General features: G+C 35.2%; 1 protein-coding gene across 1 annotated transcript in view; it reads right to left on the bottom strand.

The window, feature by feature from the left end:
• The window catches only part of ABCD2 (ATP binding cassette subfamily D member 2), a 61,137-nt gene extending 37,325 nt beyond the window's left edge, over positions 1-23,812 (bottom strand). The window contains exons 1-5 of the mRNA XM_030887339.2: positions 22,729-23,812; positions 20,484-20,664; positions 8,915-9,036; positions 5,012-5,180; positions 4,264-4,358 (exon numbers count right to left, since the gene is read on the bottom strand). Of these exons, the coding sequence (XP_030743199.1) occupies positions 4,264-4,358; positions 5,012-5,180; positions 8,915-9,036; positions 20,484-20,664; positions 22,729-23,667 (1,506 nt within the window). The 5' untranslated portion in view covers positions 23,668-23,812. The remainder of the gene's footprint in view (positions 1-4,263; positions 4,359-5,011; positions 5,181-8,914; positions 9,037-20,483; positions 20,665-22,728) is intronic.
• Positions 23,813-24,364: the final 552 nt, after the last annotated feature.

Raw genomic sequence — 24,364 nt, 5'->3', positions numbered from 1 at the left:
AAAAATGAGGAGCTGATATCAAAGGCTCAAGTAGAAAGAAAATGCTTTGAAAATGATGATGGCAACATATGTACAAATTTGCTTGACACAATGGATCTATGTATGGCTTGTGATAAGAGCTGTAAGAGCCCTCAATAAAATTATTTAAATTTAAAAAAGAAAAAAAGCAAGATCAACATTGACTTTTCACTATGCTCAGAAGCTAAAAGCAACATAAAATATTTTAATTATTAAATAGAATTCTTTAGAATAAGCACTGGTGTTCCAAAACTGTAATTGAGATCTTGTAATCAGATAACTTTATATATATATTAGAAATATAACCACAAGATAATAAGACAAATCATTAAAAATAAGTTAAAATGTATTAAACTTGTTTATGTTAATACTGATTAAATTTATATTGAAATCAAACACAATTATAGTTATTGGCCATAACGCACAGAAATCCTATGATCTACCTAGGTTGGGTAACTTTGTACGTTAGTAGTCTAAAATGCTACAGAAATTACAAAAGGCCAAAATTAAATAAGAAAATTCTAATTCTAGAATATTCACAGATGAAGAGAATGTATTTACAATCCAAGACATAGGAAAGAGGACTGTGATACAATTTTTCATATAGGAATGAATTAAATGCATATATATGACATTCATAAAAACATTATTCACCTATCATCTATTAGATGCTTCTCTTTAGAATCTTCTAGCTTATTTATCTTTTGAACTTAAGCAATTAATTTATGCATTCTCATTTCAGTCTATGAAATTAAGATACTATCTCTTAAGCATTTCCAGTGTACCATGAAGGAAAATAATTTGGAACACTGTAAAAATTTGAACTACTCCTACTGATATCAAATATAATAATCAGTCATATAAAAATTAATATAATATGAAAATATGGGAAGCAGAAATTAGTAGTATGCCCATTGGTATAGCTTTGTATAGTATGACTATAAATATCTAAGTATCAAAGATGTTGAATACAGCACACTGAAAACTTTATATTATTAGCACTGGGAAAAAACTTTTTTTATATATAAATATATAACTGGGAAGTCACCAGTTCTGTCTATTCTTCATAACTTTAAAAAATTTTTAATTTTTTAAAACTTATTTATTTTTTAATTATTTTATTAGGGGCTCATACAACTCTTATCACAATCCATACAAACATCAATTGTGTAAACCACATTTGTACCTTCATTGCCCTCATCATTCTCAAAACATTTGCTCTCCACTTAAGCCCCTGGCATCAAGTCATTATTTTTTCCCCTCCCTCCCTGCTCCCTCTTCCCTCATGAATCCTTGATAATTTATAAATTATTATTTTGTCATATCTTGCTCTGTCCGTTGTCTCCCTTCACCCACTTTTCTGTTGCCCATCCCCCAGGGAGGAGGTCACATGTAGATCCTTGTGATTGGTTCCCCCTTTTCAACCCACCCTCCCTCTCTTCATGACTCTTATACTGTGTGTAACATGAGCTCAAATTCTTTTGTAGAAAAATGAGAGAGGAAGAGAAGATTGGAAGTTAGGTAAAAGAACTAGGAATGTATATAATAAGCATATGTAAAGGAAAAATAGAGGTCAAATTCACACTGTCTCATTACATACTTCTTTAGCAAACATGGATTGAATACCTACAATATGCCTGACACTCTAAGCACTGGGCTATAATGCTGCCTAGACAAGGACCCTATTCTCATTATTAATATTCTAATGGGAGCCACAGTAACAAACGCATGAACAAAAAATTAGGCATTGATAAATGCTATTACTGTGACACCAATAGAGGAAGATGTGTTATTGAATGTAGATGGTGTTGTGAGGTTGAGGTGCTTTCTATGATTTTGTGGTGGCAACGTGCTCTTTACGGAGGTGGCATTTCAGCTGAAGCCTGAGTGACAAGCAACAGCCAGTAAACACCTAGAAAAGAGCACTCCAGGCATTGATGATAGTCATCTTAAAGAACATGACCCAGGAGCAAACATGAGTGTAAAATCTCATAGATATTTTTCCTTCCTCAATGTAGCCCACACTGAACATTTTTTGAGAGCATAGTTTTTGAAAATCCTGAGAAGTTAGAAAGAATTAATTTTATAGCTTATGCGCATGAACTCTTTCATTACAGAGAGGAGGAACGAAGTTTTATGTATAGAAGTATACATAATTTTCAAATGTGTTTTAATCCCAAGGAGTGAACAAATGAATGAAGTTTTCTCTTTAATAACCTGTTTAGTTTTTAATCAGTGCAGAAGGAATATAGATTTCTATTATATTCTCGTGACCTAAGAATTTAAGGGCAAATCTCTACCTTAGTCAGAAAGAAATACTTACTAAAAACTATATAATAACATGTACTTTGTAGAACTTCAAAGCCTATTAAATATTTACACTATATTAAATGTTATTTTATTAATTTTATATAAAAGAAATTGAACAATGAATGTATAATAAAGGTATGATATGTTTATACTAATGTAGTTAAATAGGGAGTAGAATGCAATATTCATATCCTATCTAATAAATGGAACAAGAATAATACATTTTGACCAAAAAGCCTAACACAAAAATTCTAAGGAAGACAAGCTGACTAAAAACCTACAAAAAGCCACAAATTGCCAATTGCTAGCCTATTAAATAATTATTTTATCTAGGTAGGCCTCTTGAATTTGTTTTTTTGAATCTACCAAGATTATGGTGCATTGCTAACACCTAATTGGGTCACACATTCTAATCCTATTAATCAAACCATCATTTAAGATCTATATATTAGATCTTAATATAATATAAGCCAAACCCACTTCCATTGAAATGGAAACTCTGAGTTTCAACTCAGAGTGGCCCTATAGGACAGAATAGAGCTATGTCATAGGGCTTAAGAGGCTGTAAATTTTAATAGGGACAGACAGGCTCATCTTCCTTGTGTGAAGTGGCTGGTGTGTTTGAACTGCCAACCTTCTGGTTTGCAACAGAACGCCTAAATTAATTCTATAAATCTATAAAAACAAAATAAAGCCTGATCAACTGCAGTTGAAACTATTTCTCTTACATTTCTGAACACAGGATTTCCCCCCTTTTTCAGTGTTTCTCATCTCCTTTTAACTTCAAGCTTCACCACAGTCAGCGCTTTAAAACTACCATCTGGTCCACAGGAGAAAGATGAGATTTTCTGCTACCGTGAAAGCTTACAACCTCAAAAATCAAGAGCAGTTCTACTCTACTGTCCTATAGGGTCATTGTGAATCAGAATCGACTCCGTGACAGTGAGTTTTGTTGCTTTTTAAATCCACTGCCACTGAACCTCCTTGGACTCATGGAGATCCCACAGGGCAGAGTGGAACTGAAATCATGGAACAGAAAGTCCTGTCTTTCTCCAGTGGAGCACACTGGTGACTTTGAATCACAGACTTTGTGCTGAAAAGTGCCACTAGGTTCCTTAGCCTATTGCAAATACATTTTAATGATCATGAATTAAGTTCCATATTAAAATAATTAGCAAACATATTGTTTGGTTAGGAATTCTGTTATCAAGTCCAGTCATGTGTTTGTATAAACCCAACTTCTTTCATTAAAGTCACTAATGCTTTTCAGCAAATTACTTTGTGTTTGAATTCTAATGTGCATACTGACTTTGGAGTCAGAATGTCTAAATTTTACAATGCTTCAAATAAGGGACTCGGGTTATTTCATATTTTCACATCTTAAAGGTCTCTATAATCAAGGTATACGATATTAAATAATAAATAACTTTATTTAACAGAATTAAAAAACCCAATTCCAATTCATGATACTTCTGATAATTTTTTGTAATATTAAATGAATTATGTAAAATATAAATTAAGTTAGAAGCTTTAACAGAATTAAAATTTTAATGACCTCTACTCTCACTTTAGTAAATACATTATATTTGTATTTTAATAATTCCTACAAGGCTCTATGCTAATGAAATTTATTCCTAAATATTAATTTCTGAGGAAATGTCTTACATCCACAAAACTACCTTATACAGGTTTCTCTTTGCACTCACTGTAACTTTGATTTTCAACCTGACAAAAAAATGTAGGAATCAAATTTCTCTTTCTCTTTGCTTTCTGAGGAAGCAATTGCTTCTGTAATTGAGCCACTGTGCATACCTTTCTTGATTTCCCCTCCTTTCCATATGCGCCTCCAAGTATTTAACATAAGGTACATGAATTCTGAGTTGTTTTGTATTAGTGTGATGGCAACAATCAGAAGATTCTTGAATATCATCTTACTTTGAAGTTTAGCCTGGAAGCCACCACTTCTCCCGTTGGTGTAATTATGGGAACATTTTCACAAATAATTCCATGATCCACATCAATAACATTGCCTACAAGTTAAAGTATGGTTTAAGTTATAAAAGTACAGATATGTTATTATTAACTTACAACTTAAAATGTAATATGGTGCAGCATAACAGCTGAACTCATTATAGAGATGATTCTTAGTAATAAATCAGAGAAACAAATATCGATATCTATATCTGAAGCAAATGTTAATGTGAATTTTATATTCTGATATATCTAGTTAGCAAATCATTCACAGAAGCATTATTTTATAATAACAGAACGTCAGCAACAAAATGAGGGTAAATCTGTACTTTACCTGATATATGTGAGCATACTTTTTATAAGTATTTCCCTAAATCAACCTTTCTTCCAAAAATTAAACAAAACAAAACAAAACAAACCCCACAGTGCTTAACAATTTTTACTTGGAGTAATATTTTTTAATGTGGTCACCAAACTTAAGTATTTTGTTTTTCCAACTTAAGTTTTAAAATACAAGATAATGAAGAACAGTATGTCATTAGGCCTAATGCTATTTGTTAGTCAAATTTTAAAACAAAAATTCATCTTTCATATGTGCAGTGTCCCAAAATCATGCTAAAATTTTGCCTTAAATAAAATATGTATTTTTATAATTCTATGGATAAAATAAACACTTAAATATAGGATAAATAAAAACACTTGAGTTGAAGACCTCTGATTGCCAACGAGTCATTGAGGGGTAACTCTAGGTTCGTTCCATTCTTAGCATGGCTTTCTGGCTCTTGAGCAAGAGCAGATCTTCTATAAATGCCTCGTTTCACTTCATCGAAGACCCAAAACATATTGTATACTCGAGCAGTATAGCCTGCTAATTCAGTGATCTAAAAACCAACAGAGAAATAGATGGACATTTAGATTTATAGATACTCAAAACAGACAGACCAATCTATAATTATGCAAGTTTCCTGATTTGACTGTAAGGATTCGATTTTATTTTATATGAGGACACGTAGGGCATCTGATATCAAAAACAAGAGAGTAAAAAGGCAAAATCAAAATAAAAGTCAGTGCCATCAAGTTGGCTCTGGCTCCTAAAAAGCAAAAAACCTACTGCCATCCAGTCAAGTCCGAATCATAGTGTCCCTTACAGCACAGAGCAGAAGTGTCTCTTGGGTTTCCAAAGCATAAAGCCTCATCTTTCTCCTGTGGAGCAGATGGTGGAGTTGAACTGATGATCTTTCCATTTGCACCCCAACACAAAACCCTCTATGTCAGATTCTGACTCAGCCCACCTATAGAGGCTTTCCAAAACTGTAAATCTCTACTGGAGCAGACAGCTCATCTTTCTCCTACAGACCAACTAGTGGGTTTGAATTGCCAACCCTGTGGTAAGCAGCCCAATGCCTAACTCATAATGCCACCAGAGCTCCTTAGGTTTGATTAGAATTATTTTTTTTAAAAAGAGTATTCAAGTCAATGTTCGAAATGAAATATAAAGATATCAGAATGTTTGTGAACCTTAAGGCTCTTTTCATCATCTTTCTAATTTTGTCCCTATTTATACAAGATATTTTATTGCAGACAATTATAATTTTTTTAAAGCTTAAGCTCATTCAATGAAAAAATTAACGATAGTCTTTGGTTATATTTTTCTATTTGGTAAAAATACATTTTATCCCTATTGTGAAATGAGTGCTCTGAGCCAACTTGATTGTTAAATTTTCTATGTTTGGCCAAAGAAAATATTCTTGCTTAGAGGGTACTATGATGAGAGTAAATTCAGGGAAAGCGCCAAATCCTTTCAGTCCAAATCCCACAACCCAGCTTCTTTTCAAGCGAAACATGATCTATTTGCCCAAAGAAAACATGAAATATATGATTTTTTCTATATACTATTATAAGATAGGATGAGATAAAGTTCTGCTTTGTTTCCAAAGGCTCAACAGAACCCTGTCTTGTTCCTATCTTGCCAGCTGTCCACTTTCGGCTGAATCTCCTGTTGTTTTTCTATTAAAGAAAACACCTTGATATCAGGAGACTGTGAAAGATGATTCACCCGTCCAGACCAGCACAAGGAGAGCACAAGGACCACTTCCTTAGGGAAAGATTCATTAGGAAACTGGTACCAATAAGCAAGGCATGCTGATGATAAATACGAATAAATAATAGAAAACAATAAGACTGGACTTTTTGTAATGTTTTTTTATGTGCAAAAACATAAGCAGAATATGAGCAAGTATTATTTTTTAAAAGCTTGTATGATATGTCTTCACTGAGATATTATAATTACACCAACTTTTCATGTTTTATTGCTATTGTTATGATCATCTAAAAGTCAATTTGTAAAAGGAAATGTCATTTTAAAATGAAGAACCCTTTGCATACCTAAGGAGACCAGAAGAGAGCTCAAGATTAATGAAATATATGTTAAAGAAAACCCTTGGTAAATATAAATATACTTGCATAGAAAAAAATGTGCCAAATTTCAAAACCAAAAGTAGAGGACAGATGAAGAAATGCAGGAGACGAGTTAGTGAAGTAAGACTGGGGTAGGGAATAGGGAAAAACTCCAACTCCAACTAACTGCCAGAGTGACTCTTGGTGGCCCTATAGGGGAGAGGTGACCTGCCCTGAAGGCTTCTGAGGCTGTGAATCTTTATGGAAGCAGAAAACCTCATCTTGCTCCTGTGGAGCAGCTGATGGGTGGTAAGTGGTGACTAACCCACTAAGGGACTGGGAAGGAGTACCTAAAACAAAAACAGAGGTGTGCCTATGGTAAACAAAATAGAGAATTCTCCCTGAGACACAAACTCTTAAAAGAAACCTTGGTCTCTCTGGAGCTGGCAGAGGAGGTATGATGCTTTCATAGACTGTCACAACAGTTAATAATATTCTTTACAAGTAACCACAGTAATTCAAAGTACAGTCAGGCAAATAAAGCAAAATGCAATCATTTGTTGAATTGGAGACCATCTGGAAAAATTAATGCATGCGACTTAGATAGCAAAGTCTTTAAATGTGAAAGGAACAAACTCAATTTGTCATGATATTAAATTTTTCACGTTAAAAAACTATCCCAAGGACTATGTCTCCAAGTTAAAAAATTACTTTTTGAATAGTTCCTAAAATTGAGTTGCTTTGACTATTTGGCTCTAAATAAGAGGCTTTACTTTTCATTTTCTTTCTAAAATCTGATTTGAGAAATCAGTTACTATTTACTCTAAAGTTCTGTCAGCAGATCATAAACGTGTAACTCTTTTATATTGTTCATTCAAGCTTGATGTAATAGGAAGCTAAATTTATCAAGGTGTTCTAGCTATATCTGTTGCTATACACAAAACTAAAAGAACCCACTATCATTAAGTCAATTCTGAATTATAGTGAACCTATAGGACAGAGTAGCCTAGCTCCTTTTGATTTCCAACATTTTAAGTCTTTACTGGAGTAAACAGCCTCATCTAGCTCCCATGGAGCAGCTGGTGGGTTTTAACTGCTGACCTTACAGTTAGAAGTCAGCACGTGACCCACCAGGCCATCAGAGTTCTATTGATTAGAATGACTGTCCATGGGATATTATATGATATCTGAAAAGCAAAAAAGAGAATGTTTTCATTCTTAAAACCTGTAATATCTGTATGTCTTAATAGAATTATTTCTATAGATTCTTATTGACCATAAGAAATTCTAAACATTAAAATGGACTTTGGAAATATAAAGATGAGTAAGATAGTCCTGCTTCCAAGGAGCTCAAAGTCAGGTACAGAATATAGAGAACTGTAAGATTGCAAAGAACCAGAAAGGAGCAGCCATTAAAGCACTTAGATGCTAATCCTAAGGTCGGGAACATGACAGTCTGCTTCCATAATGACTTGCAGCTTTGAAAACCTATGAGGGCAGTTCTACTCTGTCTTGTAGGGTCACTCTGAGTTAAAGTGAACTTAACAGCAGTGGGGCTTGTTTGTTTTGTTAAAGCACCAGATGTACTGGGCACCTAGAGAAACATGGCATGGAAAATAAGGAGACTGAAACAGTAAGACTTTTTAAGTGTGTTACAAGGTTTGAAAAGTCACAATGAGTACAAGTTTTCAAGGTATATTACTAATAACATTACAACCAGTTGCTGTTGAGTGCTTTACCACTGTGACACCAGTGCCCCTTCTTAATAGTATTAGTTCCAGTATAGTTATGTTCGACAAGTCTACAGAGACATTGCTATCATTAGTCTCAATTTGATTGAGAAACTTGATTGATTCTGAACATGAAATTTATAAATTCTGGAATAGGAATTTAAATCTTGGGATTTGGGCTCCAGAGTATAAAACCAAGGGAGGTTTTATTTAGTTTAGGTTTCTGTATGTGTGTGTGTTTTGGTTAAAAACAAAGATGCCATACTATAGATAAAAAAAGAGGACTAACAACTGATAGTATACAAATTAAAGTGTATTAGCAGCAACATTTTTAGGAGTTAGTGCCCTTAATGTTGATTATGTTCTTAGAAACTTTTAGTAGAGAAAAAATAGGCTTCGAAAATACTACTTATACCTGGAAATTTATGCTTTATTTGATTGATGTTCATATATGTTACCTAGATTAAATTGACAAGAAATACAAGTACCTCTTTGTATGAAGACATAATTCTTTCAATAGCATCAGCTCCAGAGGCCAATAAATTTCGAGCAGTGGTAAAGGCTTCAGTCCGCTCACTAACCATAGCATGCTTCTGGCCATCCTCTAACTCTAAAAGCAAATTATGAAACAATTGAGCTTTTCCCGAATAATTAAATGCTTTATGCTAATTGTTAACTAAATTGTGGCTAAAACAATCACACATTAACTTTTAACTAATATTAGCAACCTCCTAAAAAATATTCATCTTGTTTTGGTTCTCTAGAAAAGTTACAACAATTTCATCTATTGAACTGAATATATTTTCTTTTTACATTATTTCAACCCTTTCCATATTCTGCTTCTTGCCTTTATTATAGTAAGTCTGGAAAATAAAATACTGCAACTTAAAAATAAGCAAGCCTTTCTGGTGTGGTTCTTTAAGAGACATAGAAATCATTTACCCTTATAATTTGGCCTTAGTCCACCTCTTTAACTAATCTTTCTCCCCAAATCCCTGAAATACCCTAAATGCACCATATTCTATCAACCCTCCAGGATCGGCATATATGATTTTTTCTGACTTTAATACTCTCCTCTTCCTTTCATGTCCAGCCTTTTCTTCTTTTTCAAAAGAGAACTTGAAGGAGATAAGAAGATAGCTTTTCCTGAAAATCCTGTGTCTTCCAAAAGAGTTATAAATTTCTTGATGGTCAAAACTGTTCTTTAGTTCCAGTACTAGCCTAGTATATATCACATCACTCACTGCCATCAATCAATACTGACTCATAGTGACCCAATAGGACAGGGTAGAACTGGCCCTGTGAATTTCAGAGAGGAACTGTTTATGAGAGTAGAAAGTCCTAATTTTTCTTCCACGGAGTTGCTGGTTTGGAACTGCTGATCTTGAAGATTGCAGCCCAATGTGTAACCACTACACCACAGGAGCTGAATATATTTTGCATAACACTCCTTAATGGATGAGTGGGTTGGGTGGATGGACAGGTGGGTGCATGAATAGATAAATGTATTAAATTACTCCCAGTGAAGAATTATGACTAAAAGTCAGGAGTCAGACTGTTTCAATCCAGTATCTATTACTTACTAGCTGTAAAGGAGGGTAAACCATTTATCATCTTGAAAACCATTTTTCATCTGAAAAATGATAGTGTTATCTTCAGCAACTCTGTTTTAAAGAGCTATTGTGAGGTTTATAAGTGAAATACAAATGAATTGTTGGCCCATTACGTGGCCCAAGATGAGTGCTCTAAATATTAACTATTATTATCTTCTTTGTGGCAGAGTGGTCTTAGCACTGAACTGCTCACTGCTAGGTCAGTGGTTTGAACCCACCAGGTGCAGAAGAAAGAGAAGGCTGTCTACTTGTTAAAAATTTAAAGTTTGGAAACTCACAGGGGCAGTTCTACACTCCCCTACAGGGTCACTATGAGTCAAAACCAACACAATGGCAATGAGTTTAGTTTTTTGTCAGTTAGTATTATTGCTATTATTGTATATATATTAAATGTTAATGTTACTTTTCAAAATTATCTTACAGGTCATTATTTTAATGAATAAAATTCATTTCTTTTTTCCCAATTTTTATCACAATTTTAAGGTTACACACAACACACACACAGTCTCTCTCTTTCTCTCTCTCTCACTGAATCAATTCTAATTTGCATCTACCCTATAGGACAAGGCAGGACTTCCGCTTGTGGGTTTCCCAGACTGTCTTTCCCCCCAACAGTTTTATTGGCATATGATTTACATATCATACAATTCAACAGTTCAATCACATCAAGAAGAGTTGTACATTCATCACCACAATCAGTCTTAGAACATTTTCTTCATTCTTAGACTCATCATTAATAGCTCTCATTTCCCTTGAACCTTCCCTGCTGTGCCCACATGGAATCATTAATCCAGTTACTATCTCTTTAGATTTACCTATCCTGGATTTCATATACAGAAAAATATCTAAAAACAAACAACAAGAATATCAAAGTAAAAACATAAAAACTTCATTTGAAAAGAAAGCAGAAACTATTTTTTTAAAAACAAGAGCAAATGTAAATGGATCATAAGGGAGGATCGAGTGATAGAGTGGTAAATTTTAACCTAATTGCATCTGCAACAATTCACTTTCCAATGCCTTATGCATGTTAGCAAGGCTATTCATGTCCCTTGTCCATGATCAGAGGGGATTCACCAGTTTACTCTACGTATGTTTCCTCTTTACTTAAAGAAACAAAAACAAAAACTGAAACAGCTTTAAAATGGGTCAAAGGGGAGATAAATGATAAGATATTACACTTTGACCTAAGTACGCCTGGTATGCACATCCCTTAGCTATGGTCAGAGGGGATTCACCAGAGGTACTATCCATGTATAGACCTGAAAATGGACTTTGGATTCCCACTGTCAACCACAGAGTTAGGCAAACCTGGTGTTCACAATTTAAACTCTAATGCCATTTCCTCCTTTAGACTCAGATATTACTTACAATACTTGGATAACACAGGCTGGTGTGCTTCTTCCATGTGAGCTTAGTTGACATCTAATTTAGTTGGCTGCTTCTTTGGAAACAAGCCTTTGAGGCTCCAGATGCTAGGCTTCCTAATAGTCAGCTCCATCTAGTTTCTTCACCACACTTTGCTATAGCATCCATATCTTCAATGAACTCTTCATGAGGTCGAGCATCAAGCAAGTTAGACCATTATTTTAAACTTTCCATCAAATCAATTCTTTACTAAAGACTTCTACACATTATCTCCAAAGTAACAATTTAAAGGCTGTAAATTTACATTTTAAGCTGGCAATGAAATAAAGTTGGTGTATTTTTATGGTTATTGCTTTCTTGTTTCTGTCGATATAAAGTTTTTCCCCTCCATAACAAATGTATAACTTGTGTCCTGATGCCAGATACTTTTAGATTTACTTGTTCATCAGCAGTTCAGAAAGAGAACCAGGCATGACATTAGGCAAAATTCACCCAACAGATAGTGACTGAGCATGTGCTATGGCCAGGTATGGTGAGATATTCAGGAACAAATTCAAACTCTTCCCTTCGAAGGCTTAGAGACACGTTTCCAAACAACTAAACACAGAGCCTCTAAGAGGACAGTTAATATGAGATTTTTACTACAAGGGACAGGAAATGCTTCAAGGAGAAGTAGACTTTGAGGGAAACCATGGCAACCACATACAATTTTGATAGATCACAAGTATAGTCTGTTCAGACAACAACAGATGGGTTGATGTCTGGCACTGGTTTTCCTGAGTATAGAAATCATTATATACTTGTGGTAAAGTTTTAGATTATGAACCATCCACTATTAGCCCCATCAATAATTACTGTTCTAAGGAACCACAATTAGTGTGTGTGCACTGAAGAAAGCAAAAGATGAGCATTGGTATAAGAGTGAAAGATACATAAACTAAGGTCTGGACTGAGATATATTTAAAGACATATTTTTAATATGTGATGAAATTTGGATCACTACACAAAAAAGCACCAGGAATTCTCTGTATGCTTGCAAAATAATGAACCACTTTCAGTGAAAGCAGTATAAATGCTAGCAGTTTTGGCTCATAGAACTCTGGCTAATAGCTAAAATAATTTTAAGATTTTATGAAATGAGGTTAGAAAGGATTTGGAAAGTATCTTCTATTGACAGCCTTTGTTTAGAGGGAGATATTGGTACAGAATGAATTGATGCTTAATATGACATGGTAATTTCCATGTTGCTGTGGAATATTAAGGCCTATTGGATTTCTATTATGCACTTACCAATAAAGTAATAAAGATCTCCCCACAGATTTGATGTGACTTTTCTTCCACTGGTTGTTCTTTGGCAGGTACTGTGAGGGTAGTGCCAGTAATATTTTGTCATGCACACAGCAGCCAACTGTCTGCCCTCTGTGACAAGGCCAGATTCCTTAGTGTCAGATATATAAATCCATGACTTAAAATACCCATGGACTTTGTTTTTGAGGTCAACAGATTTTATTTTTTTCTCCAAATATTTAAAATAATATTCTGTCAAAAGTTTCTCACTAAAGGATTTATGTTATATTTTATCATTTTATTATGACTGGTACCTCTGTAACAATAAGTATATATTGAAATATGGTCATATCTGTGACTATCTCACTGAAAAGCCAAGAAAGAATTTTAAAAAGAAAGATAATTCCTTTGTGCTTTTTCCTGAGATTATAACCCCAAAGTATTTCTTAAATTTATTTATTTTTATATTTTTTCATCTTGACATCTTTTTTATCTCAACAAACCCTACGTCCTTACCTACTTCACATGAAATATAAAAATTGCTTCTAAATTGATCTAAGATCTAAATAAAAATCAATAATGTTTCTAGAAGACAAAAACCAGAGGTTATCTTTATGAGTTTTGTTAGGCAAGTACTTATTAAACAGTACATAAAATGACTAACCCAAAGAAAAATATAGAGAAATTGTAATATATTAAATTTATAAACTTCTCTTAGACATCATAATAAAAGTAAAAAGGTAAGCCTGTGTGAGAAAAAATATATATATTTTTCCCATTTAGTCTTTCCTTTCCACTGTCATATATATCTTTACATAGCTCTCTCTCTATAAACCAGAGCACACTCTCTCTACCGCGCGCTCGCTCTCTCTCTCTCTCTCTCTCACACACACACACACACACACACACACACACACACGGGCCCTAATGATGTAATGGGTCATGAATTGGGCTGCTAACTTCAAGGTCAGCAATTCAAACCCAGCAGTTGCTCCACTGGAGAAAGATCATGTTTTCTATTTTTATAAAGATTTACAGCCTTGGAAACTCACAGAAGCTATGGGGTCAAAATGAGTTAAAATTGACTTAATGGTAAATGCATTTTAAAAAATTCATTTTATTGGGGGTTTGTACAACTAACTCATCACAATCCATACATCAATTGAATCAGGCATGTTCGTACATATGTTGCCTTCATTCTTTTCTAGACATTTACTTTCTATTGAGCCCTTGGTATCAGCTCTTCCCCCCACCACGCCCCTCCCCAACGTCATAACCCTGATAGATTGTACATTGTTATTACTTTCATCTCTCACAACGACTGCTGTCTCCCTCCCCCCATATTCAGACTAGACCGGAACATGTACACAGGTATAGAAAGGGATGTGAGCTCACACACAGAATCCAGGAGCAGGAGTGGGAATAATGGCAATGCATTTTTTCAGCTGTATTTCTAACTAAGAGTAGGCCTGGAGGTGCTATTAAATGAACGTTGGAATAATAACTAGAAAATTGGTGGTTCAAACCCACTATATGCTCTGTGGAAGAAAGATGAGTCTCTGCTCCAGTAAAGATTTCCTGCCTCAGAAATGATGAGTTAGAATCAATTAATAGCCATGGAATACATATTTAATCCTTATATAGAATATATCAGAACTCTTACCAGCTTTTTCTAATTGATTTTAAGAAGCGCAAACAATTGAAAGACACTTCACAAGAAAGGTATTAAAATAGCCAGTAAGCAAATGAAAATATACTTTGCGTAGTCATCAGAGAAATACAAATTAAAACTATACTGAAGTACCACTATACACTTATGAAAATGGCTAATATGAAAAAGACTGACACATCAAATAAATACAAGAACATGGAGCCGCTTGAACTTTCATCCACTGCTTCGTGGAATATAAATTGGTAGAACTTCTTCAGAAAATTGCTTTTACAGTTTTATACCTAAGTAAATATCTACAGAAATGCATGCAAATACCAAAAGATATGTACCAAAAATGGTAATAGCAGAACTATTTCTAACACTCCCAAAATTGGATACAATCCAATGTTTACCAGTGATAGAATGGGTGAACTAAATTGACTGATCCAGTCATATAAAAAGAGTGAATTATATTGTAAAAAATTATATTGTAAAAAGAGTGAATCAGAAATGCATGCAACATGGAAGGCTCATAAACTAATGTTGATGGAAAGAAGCCAGTCACAAAAGGGTAAACAAGATTAGCTGCTGCTAAGTCTCCTGTGCTTTTCCTACCCCAGCTGTGTCAGACCACAGCTGTGCTCCCCAGGGTTTTCAATGGTTGGTTGTTCAAAGGTAGATGACTAGGATTTTCTTCTGGGTAGTTCCTCTGGGTAGACTTGAACTTCCAGCCTTTTGGTTAGCATCTGAATGTGTCCACTGTTTTCACCACCTATGGACTAGTATGGGAGCTCAGCAGAAGGCTCTATTTCTTAGGAATAGTGATTATGATTCTGTGCATGTGTTCACTTGGTGACAATTCATTAAGTGGTACACTGTTGACTGTATCCTTGTTAGCTTGTATGTTTATGTTTTAAAGTATAGCTATTTATGTGCATAGCTAATTCTAGCTATCAAAACATATCTTTTATATACATATTATCTCTATGTAAATTGGTCAATAGAAAGATATTTATATTCAAATTGGCCCATAACAGATTTGAATCATTTGGTATCGGAATATAATACAGCAGGATCTGTAAACATAATCTCATTGGAGGTACACTTTCATAAGGTACAGGCAGGGTTGTGTTCCACTCTAGTAGCATCTCTTAGCTGGTATTTCTGGTGCTCCATGCCACAATCACAGATCACCAATATAAACACCCTACTGGAAGTACACTGAGTTTGTTGTTGTTAGGTACTGTTGAGTCAGTTCCCACCCATAGTAACCATACGCTGAACAGAACGAAATACTGCCCGGTCTTGCGCCACCCTCACAATTGTCCCTACGCCTGAGCCCATTGTTGCAGTCACTGTATCGGTCCTTTTACTTGAGGGGACTGCGTTTACATGACTCTTTTTTCTGCCTGCTAAGTGACATTCCTGAGTGGCATAATCTAAGTGACATTCCTCAGTGACATAATCTGAAAGGTTGGTGCTCTGAGTCCACCTAGGGGTGCCTTAGAAGATAGACCAAGTGATCTTAGTGATCTGCTTCTGTAAAGTCACAGCCTTAACAACCCTGTGCAGCAGTGTCCATGAACACATGGAGTCGCCGTGAGGTAGAGTCGACTCTAACTCTAATGACAACAGATGGCTGAGATAAATATGGGAAGAGGGAAAAATAAGTAGATTTGCCTGACCTTAACAGAACTGTTCCTGATGTGAAGATTAAAAAGGTGGCCTGCTAATATTAAAAACTGAGATTATAGCCAGCAGATATCTATTTTCTGCACATAATTCAAATCTTTCTCTAATGCAAAGTAAAATTTTAAAAGACGGTATCATTAAAAATTATATAAATAGAAATTATACACAGAATTACCTCAATGCTTCTTTTTAGTCCAGTTGACCTCAAGTGATTACCTAGTCTCGAACTAATTTAGAATCAGTTCCAAACAGCTAGTATGGTGACAATCAAACCAAAAACCAAGCTCCCTGTATTCAAGTTGGATACTGAGTCATAGCGGCCCCATAAGAGTAGGGTAAAAACTGCCTCTGTGAGTTAGTAAGACTATAACTGTTTACTGGAGTAGAAAGCTCTGTCTTTGTCTTGCAGAGCGACTGGTGATTTTGAACTGTTGACCTTGTGGTTAGCAGTGGTACTCATAACCACTACCCCAACAAGGGCTCTTTTCAATGACAACATGGTCCAGAAAAAAGAGAGAGAAAATGCATTGCACTAGAAGTATGATAATGTCTCTTCAAAGCTTGATGCTTCCACTATTCAACGATGACCTTAGGCAAAACTTGACCTGCCTGAGCCCCCAAAACCCAAGTAGAGTGGTTGCCTACTAACCAAAAAGTCCATGGTTAGAACCCACCAGTTGCTGCACAGGAGAAAGATATGGCTATTTACTCCCATAAAGATTTAGAACTCTGGGCGTTCAATCCTGTCCTATAGGGTTGCTTTGTGTTGCAATCAACTTGATAGTAATGGGTTTGGCTTTTGGTTGGGCCTGCAGAATACTAAGTGACTTGAAGTTTATCTTCTGATATGATTCCATACATAATTTTGTAAAAATGACATGATTCCATGTGAAGATGTAGAACCTGAACATAAACATAATACTGTCCTAATGGAAGATTTTGGGTTAAGTTTTATGTGGATGGTACAAAAAACAATCTGTAGGCATATTTTTCTTTCCCCCTCCTCCTCCAAACTAGTTTCTTCCTCCTATCTCCATTTTCATCTCTGGTTTTCTACTCACTTTTAAATTTCTTGCTCCTTCAGAGCAATAGAACATCAATAATCATGTCAGTAAACATTGAGGATGCCCTATAAACAGTCATTATTCCAAATCCACTACAGATGCACTTTTTTTTAATCCTTTTAAAAATCCTGATATAATTTTTACCATATGGGACATGAGGAAATTGAGTTACAGAAAGAGTAAGTCCAAAATGGTAAATGAGTAAGCAGAAGAGTCAGCATAGCTATGTGACCTAGCTCACACAGTAAGAATATAGAATATAGTATATATTTCTACCTGAGTTCCACCTGAACATTTACCGTACATCTAATTTCATTAACTACTTAGAAAGAGAAATATTAACGCTATATTTAAGATAAGGAAACAAAAGCATATAAAGTTAATGTAATTTTCCCAAGGATAAGCCAAACCAAACCTATTGCCAACAAGTCAATTCCAACTCATTGTGTCCCATGTGTTTTAGAATAAAAGTGAAACTGCATAGGGTGTGTAAGACTGAAATTTTGGAAGCAAATCGCCAAGCCATTTGGCAATTTTCAGAATCGGTAGGTTTTATTTTTAAGTCATTTTATTGTATCATCGAAAGCAAACCCAAGGCACTTATGGGTGGGTAGACCTTCTGTCCTTTTGGCTAGCAGTGGAGCATGTAACCATTACCACCATCCAGGGACTCCACTATTAAACAGAAGAGCCAAGACTTAGTTTATTCCTTTTCACCCCTATGCTGTTTTCCTTTGATATTCTTCTCTTATTTAATCATTCCCCCTTCTTTTTTTCCACAAAGTGTAGTATTATGCACTTAATCTATAACATAAGTGACAACTCAGGGAATAATGTAAATTGAGAATTAAGTCTAGTTAAAATACATGGCATATAACATTAACACCTAGAATTTCAAAGATATGCAATTTAATGAAAATAAAAATGAAATTATTTTGTCTGAGTAAAATAGTAACTCAGAAAAATTCATGTTATAAGTCATTGTAGGTCATATACATTTAGTAATTATATGTATGCATCCACATACAAACACACATACAATACCTTTAGAAATTATAACGTTGAAGCATACATTCATTCATTATAATGTTCTTTTCTCTCAATTATTTTCTTATTCTATGAAATTCTTACATCATTTTTCTCTATATCAAAATTTTCTTTTGAAAAGTTTTAAGAAATATTTTGTTTCCCTACATCAACATGATTATTATACTTTCAATCTAAAATATTATTGTTTAATTTAATTGAGTACCTTTTAGAATTTATTGGATTTATTTTTATATTCTTTTATTGCATCATCTAAAGAAGTAAGATTGTTATGTTCTTTGCATACATTGTTTACTCCTTTCTGGTCTCTTGGAGTTAATTTGTCACAATTAATAGCTGCATTTTTTTCTCTTCTGTGTTGACTACTCCAGGGTATTCTAATAAGGCTCATGCTTGTAAGCACTGACAAAAAATCCACACCCCAATCTTACCATTTGAGTTGTCTCATTATATGTTATATATGCTTAGAGAGATGCAATTTTACCAAATTCCTTAGTAAAACATCTTAGTTTTATAAAACTGAGCTTTAGAAAATTTCTCTTAGTCCACAGGCTTTAAGTGCCCTTTTCATTTAATATTTCGAAAAAGTAATTTATTACATTTCATTATGAAAAAATTAAGCCTAAAAATACTATTTCTAAAAATGATTTTAAAAGTGCTACTAAAAATGATTTTTGAAAATGAACTTTAAAATGTTTTTTTAACAGTAAAATTTTAAATATAAAGCAGATAGTGTGTCCATATTCCAGTGGTTTAATTATACTGTCTACTCAACAGTTGAATTATCTAGTAGTTACTATACAGAAAGACTGATAAATGTTAAGTTATCAAAATTAATAATTATACGCTAAGAATAACTAAAATGACAAGGTTTTTTTAAGAACTGGTATAAACAGTACTATTTTAAACTATAAAAAAGTGTATTGTAATTTTTACTTGTTTTTATTATATCACCTTAAACAAGTAACTATTAGGCCCTAGTTCTACATCAGAAATAACTACAGCAAATGATCCTGTTACTTTATTGCTAGTAGTGTCTTTTGTTATTATCACCCGATGTCAAGAATGCACTCAGATTTCTAAATATCACTGTTTAATCATTATAGCCATTCCAGTCTCACTTTACAGATCAGGAAACTGAAGCTTAAAGGTTTAGTTCACGGGACTAAAGGGCACAAGGATTAAGCACAGCTGCAACTGCTAAAGGAAAGGGCGGCGGTTTGAACCCATCCAGCAGCCCCAGGGAAGAAAAGACCTATCTGCCCCCATAATGATTACAGCCTTGGGCACCCTATGGGGCACCTCTACTCTCAGGGTCATGAGGAGACTGAGTTGATGCATGGCACACAACACAATAGCATAATATAGGTAATCAGTGAGGGAGCTAATTAATATTTGAATCAAGCTCTGTTTCACCAAGAAGCTCATGGTTTTCTATGTAGTTCATTCAACAACAAGGGTACTTTTGGTCACATGGTTTTACAAAGGGAAAGATGGGGAGCTTTTATTCGGTGGAAAGATGAAAATGCTGTTTCTTCAGTGAAATGATTGCTTCTGTCACTGTCAATTAAGACCCTGTGGTCTCATCTCAAATAATATTCATTTATTTAACATTTCCCTATTTGTTCTTATGTATCTGAGTTATTCCAAAGGATGAAAAATATTGGTAAAAACTGTGGAGACACTGATATGTCAAATTTAAACACTTACTGATACCGCCCCCACTGCTACTGAATCATACTACATGGATAGCCATCTATGCTATTTATAGGTAAAGTGTTATCTGTGATAACCAAATGTAAAGAAGACCTTGCTCCCATGTCTTGTGCCCTCCTGAAACAAGATTTTTAGTTGCCTAAAGTGATCAACCATCTCTTCAAATCATACCCCAGGTCAAATTCAGTTATATTTATAGGCACAATGCTTGAAATGTGCATAACTGAAGTGTTCGTTTGTTGACAAAACATGAGATGTTGTTATAAATTCTTCCTGAAGGTATTAATTTATTTTGACTTTGAAAATTAGCTAGGGAATCATTTTCTATTATTAAGTATTATTAAGTAAAATATATTAAGTAATATTAATATTTGCCAAAGTCAATTCCCAGGGATTTCTGAAATGTCTCAGAACCAGAAAGTCTTTTAAGCTCTTTATCTCTTTCTTTCATATTTTTGGTCTCATTGACTGGAATTTACAAAGTTTGCCATGATTTCTGACCATTAAGAACTATAGTCGAGTGGCTATGTACAGTTTCACTCACAAAAAAAGTAGCAATAACATCTTTGAGAGAAAAAATTGTACACATACTTTTGAGATTGGCTATAAAGATCCTTACCGCCATCTGCAAAGCCAGTTGCAGTGATAATAGGTACAGCCACCATAATTAGTCCACTGCTGCTCCAAACGTATTTCATCAAAAATTGTTCTATCATGATGTACCACAAACGTTTGGATAAAATAAGGTTCATCTGCTCCGCTAAAGCTTTATAACTTTTCTGGAGTTGCTTCATTTCTACCTAAAACGGGAAAAGAATTAATCCAGCATGAGCTGTAAATATTGTGCTTAAAGATCCAGTCAGGGTGCAGGGTAGCAATGATGAAACATACATCTAGTTCTTAAATGCTTCCTGCCCCCCACTATCACGATCCCAATTCTACCTTACAAATCTGGCTAGACCAGAGGATGTACACTGTTACAGATAGGAACTGGAAATACAGGGAATCCAGGACAGATGATCCCTTCAGGACCAGTGGTGAGAGTCGGGAGGGTAGAGGGAGGGGAGATTGGAAAGGGGGAACCGATTACAGGGATCTACATATAACCTCCTCCATGGGGGACGGACAACAGAAAAGTAGGTGAAGGGAGACATCAGACAGTGCAAGATATGACAAAATAATAATTTATGAATTATCAAGGGTTCATGAGGGAGGGGGAGGGGGGAGGGAAAATGAGGAGCTGATGCCACAGGCTTAAGTGGAGAGCAAATGTTTTGAGAATGATGAGGCTAACAAATGTACAAATGTGCTTTGCACAATCGATGTATGTATGGATTATGATGAGTTGAATGAGCCCCCAATATAATGATAAAAAGATATGTACATGTAATTTCATTTTCATTAGTATAGACAGCATTATCTATGATTCCAATAATCAGTAGATAAATCCAAGTTAATGTTAGAACTATGCATTATTAGTTAATCTCCATCACACTTCTGTTATTAAAACAAGTTGTGCACTCATATTGTTAAATATGAAACACATCTAAGTGAATTATAATTATTTCAAATTATATACATTATAAGGTATTAACTTGTACCCTATAATATATGAATAAGCAATGTTAGAACTTTATCCTTTTTGATGACAGCAATGAAACAAAATAACATAATAGTGAAAATAAACACAGGAAACATATATGAGGGGGCTTCAGAAAGCCCACTGAAATGTCTACCACTTTTTAATTAACGTTATGTTCACACTGGTTTAGTTTACTGGATTTTTGTCTTTTAAATAAGAAGTCTATAGTACAAAATAAATTGCATTGCTGAGTACAATGAGTCAAGAAAATGACAAATCAATCCTGAGGTCAATTTTAAAACAGAAGTTCTAAATGTGCTTTAGATTTTCTTCTTCAGACTGCTAAACAAAACTTTTAATAATTACTATTGCTTCAAAATTTACATAATTCTCTTTGGTGATCAAAATACTATATTTAATTTTATTTTACAGTATACTACCTTAGCACTTTGTTAATTCATGTCTAATAATATTTCAGGTGCTCCAAGTTCAAAAATTCTATCATGCTTAATGTTTTGAATTACTTTTACACACTATCGCTTTATATAATTGTGCTATTTTAGGAACGTGCTTAATATTGAAAATCTTTAACATTTAAAAATAACATTCTCAAACTCCTTTCATCTGCCTCCTTATTTATTCTCTAACTTTAGCTTGTGCATCAAACAGACACAATTTCATTTCAAAACCTCTGTGCATTTGTGTCAAAATATGGTGCTGAACATGAGCTCAGAGTAATGTAAATGCTGTTTCGTGAGACAATGTTTTGTGCTTCCTAGCACTGAAGACACTCCGTCATTGACTAGACATGCAAAACCTGTCAACACAGCCTTCCATATGAAATAATGTTTCCCCCTTCTTGAAAAACAAAGGAACGATAACAAAATAATAGGAACACTAGACTAAATTTCCCATCTCAGCGGAAAAGTGTTCACTGTTAGTTTCTAAACATACATATTTTCTTCTAAGTTAGCACTACCTGCCAAGGGTTCAAGTTTAAGTAAATATTGTAAAGAGAATTCTGAGCATATTTGGGTAACTGAGGAAAGGTAGGCTACTTTTTAAAGTCACAGAACTTTAGAAAAATTCACATTATAATACGTCTTTAACAGCTTGTGATTTAAAAGGGTAATGAAGCATGTAGTTTAATGCAGGCTTAGATGTCATAGACATCCTAAACACAAAAGAAGTGGGTCCATCAACAGTACAACAGATGGTACCTAGTATTGCAGTAGCAGTTTGAACAGTCTCACATTTCACTCATTACCTTAATTTCTCTTACCTTATGTCCTCTGTAAAAGGCAATTTCTTCTACATTGGCGATAATTCTGGAGTGAACATACCGCAAGTAGCCTTTCCTATGAGCTTCTTCAGCTACCAATTTACCAAATTTGGGAGAGCAGGCTTTCAAGACTTTAGCAGTGGCATAAACCACCAGCCCTGCTAACAGGGTGGGCCCAATTGGGCTCGCTCCTCTAGATGTAGCAGTCTGAATGAGAGTATAGGAGGTCAGGATGACATCTAAAATAGGTTTGGTCAGATTGGAATATAAGTGAGCTACAGATTGGGAGAACATCATGATATCCTCAGTAAGAGACTGGTCAGGATTTGCCAATCTCCCATCCATATTGATAACCTTATAATAAGTCTGATTCGTAAAATAGGTTTCATAAGCATGATCCACTAGGCGAGTTCTGAAGGCCAGAGCCAGCTTGCACTCCAGGTACCTTATCGCACTGTTGACAAAAGTGGCAGGGATGGCAATCATAAGCCACTTGATCAGTTTGATGATGAAAGTCCAAGGCTTCTTTTCCACGATGCTTTTTACAATTTTCCCATCCAGACCAGCTACATATATTGACAGAAAGGTTCTTGAGATGAGAGCCACCGAGTGGAGGCAGAGCCATCCTGTTTCAGTGGTCACAAGTTTTGGAAAGAGAATTTTCCGAAGTTCTAGCAGCTGTTTGAAAAAAGCTGCGTTCACTCCAGGCGAAGATGTCTTACAAGTGGCCTCGGTGCAATGCAGTATTTCTCTGGTCTCTGCAGCTGGGTAAGCTTCATCTTTTTTCTTCCTGGGGCCTGATTGTTTTAAACGCTTGCCAATGATGGGATAGAGGGTTTTCAAAGCATATGCTGCGGCCACTAGGCAGGCAGCCCTCTTCGCAGCACTCGATCTGGTCCATTTCACTCGATCAGCTGCTGCATTTAGCATATGTGTCATTTTCCCAGTTTTCCAAACCAGCTTCAAATATAATTGGTTTTAAAAGATCATGCTTCTCGGGAATCCTCAGCAAATATTTCAGAAAGTCTGACAGTGTTCCATAGTCCGCAGCGGCTCTCCTCTTGTGTTTTATTCCGTTCTACAGTGACAGATGCAGCAGGACTCAGACTCCACTGCATTTACTGGGGATGATTCCTTCAGAAGCTCCAGCTGCATCAAGCTGCACCAAGCTCCTCCCTCGCAAGCTCTCCATTGGCTGTAAGGGCGGTGGGACCTCGGCGTGCTTGCAGCTTCCCTCTCTAAACCTTGGAAATAAAGAGGGAGGAACGAGTTACATTCTTAAACAGGAGTTCAGCGTTAAACGGCTATTTTTGGAGAGGTGGATCCAGGGCTGTTGCTCACGAAAACCTGCTCTAGCTACTGAGCATGCTCCACATCACTCCTGCAAAGTTTCAGAATATACATCAGTTCTCTAAGGTTTTTAGGTGCTACCACAAGGGAAAGAACCTAAAGGGAGATTTCTAAGAGCTATACTGAGGTGAGGGCGAAGGAACAGAAAGATGAAGAACGGTCCAGAGAATCAACATAAAATTGATACATAATGCCTCTGCAGGGTTAGAAAAAAAGTGACAAGTGGGAGGAGCACCGGAGAAATCAAGTATCAAATACTTCAATCTGCCTTTCTCGTCCCCGCTTC

Source organism: Echinops telfairi, unplaced genomic scaffold (genome assembly GCF_000313985.2).
Source record: "Echinops telfairi isolate 266 unplaced genomic scaffold, ASM31398v2 ScPeMD7_7406;HRSCAF=8444, whole genome shotgun sequence".
In the NCBI taxonomy this organism is placed as follows: Eukaryota; Metazoa; Chordata; class Mammalia; order Afrosoricida; family Tenrecidae; genus Echinops; species Echinops telfairi.
The sequence above is the reverse complement of the archived record's forward strand: the minus strand, read 5'-3'. Positions and strand labels throughout refer to the sequence as shown.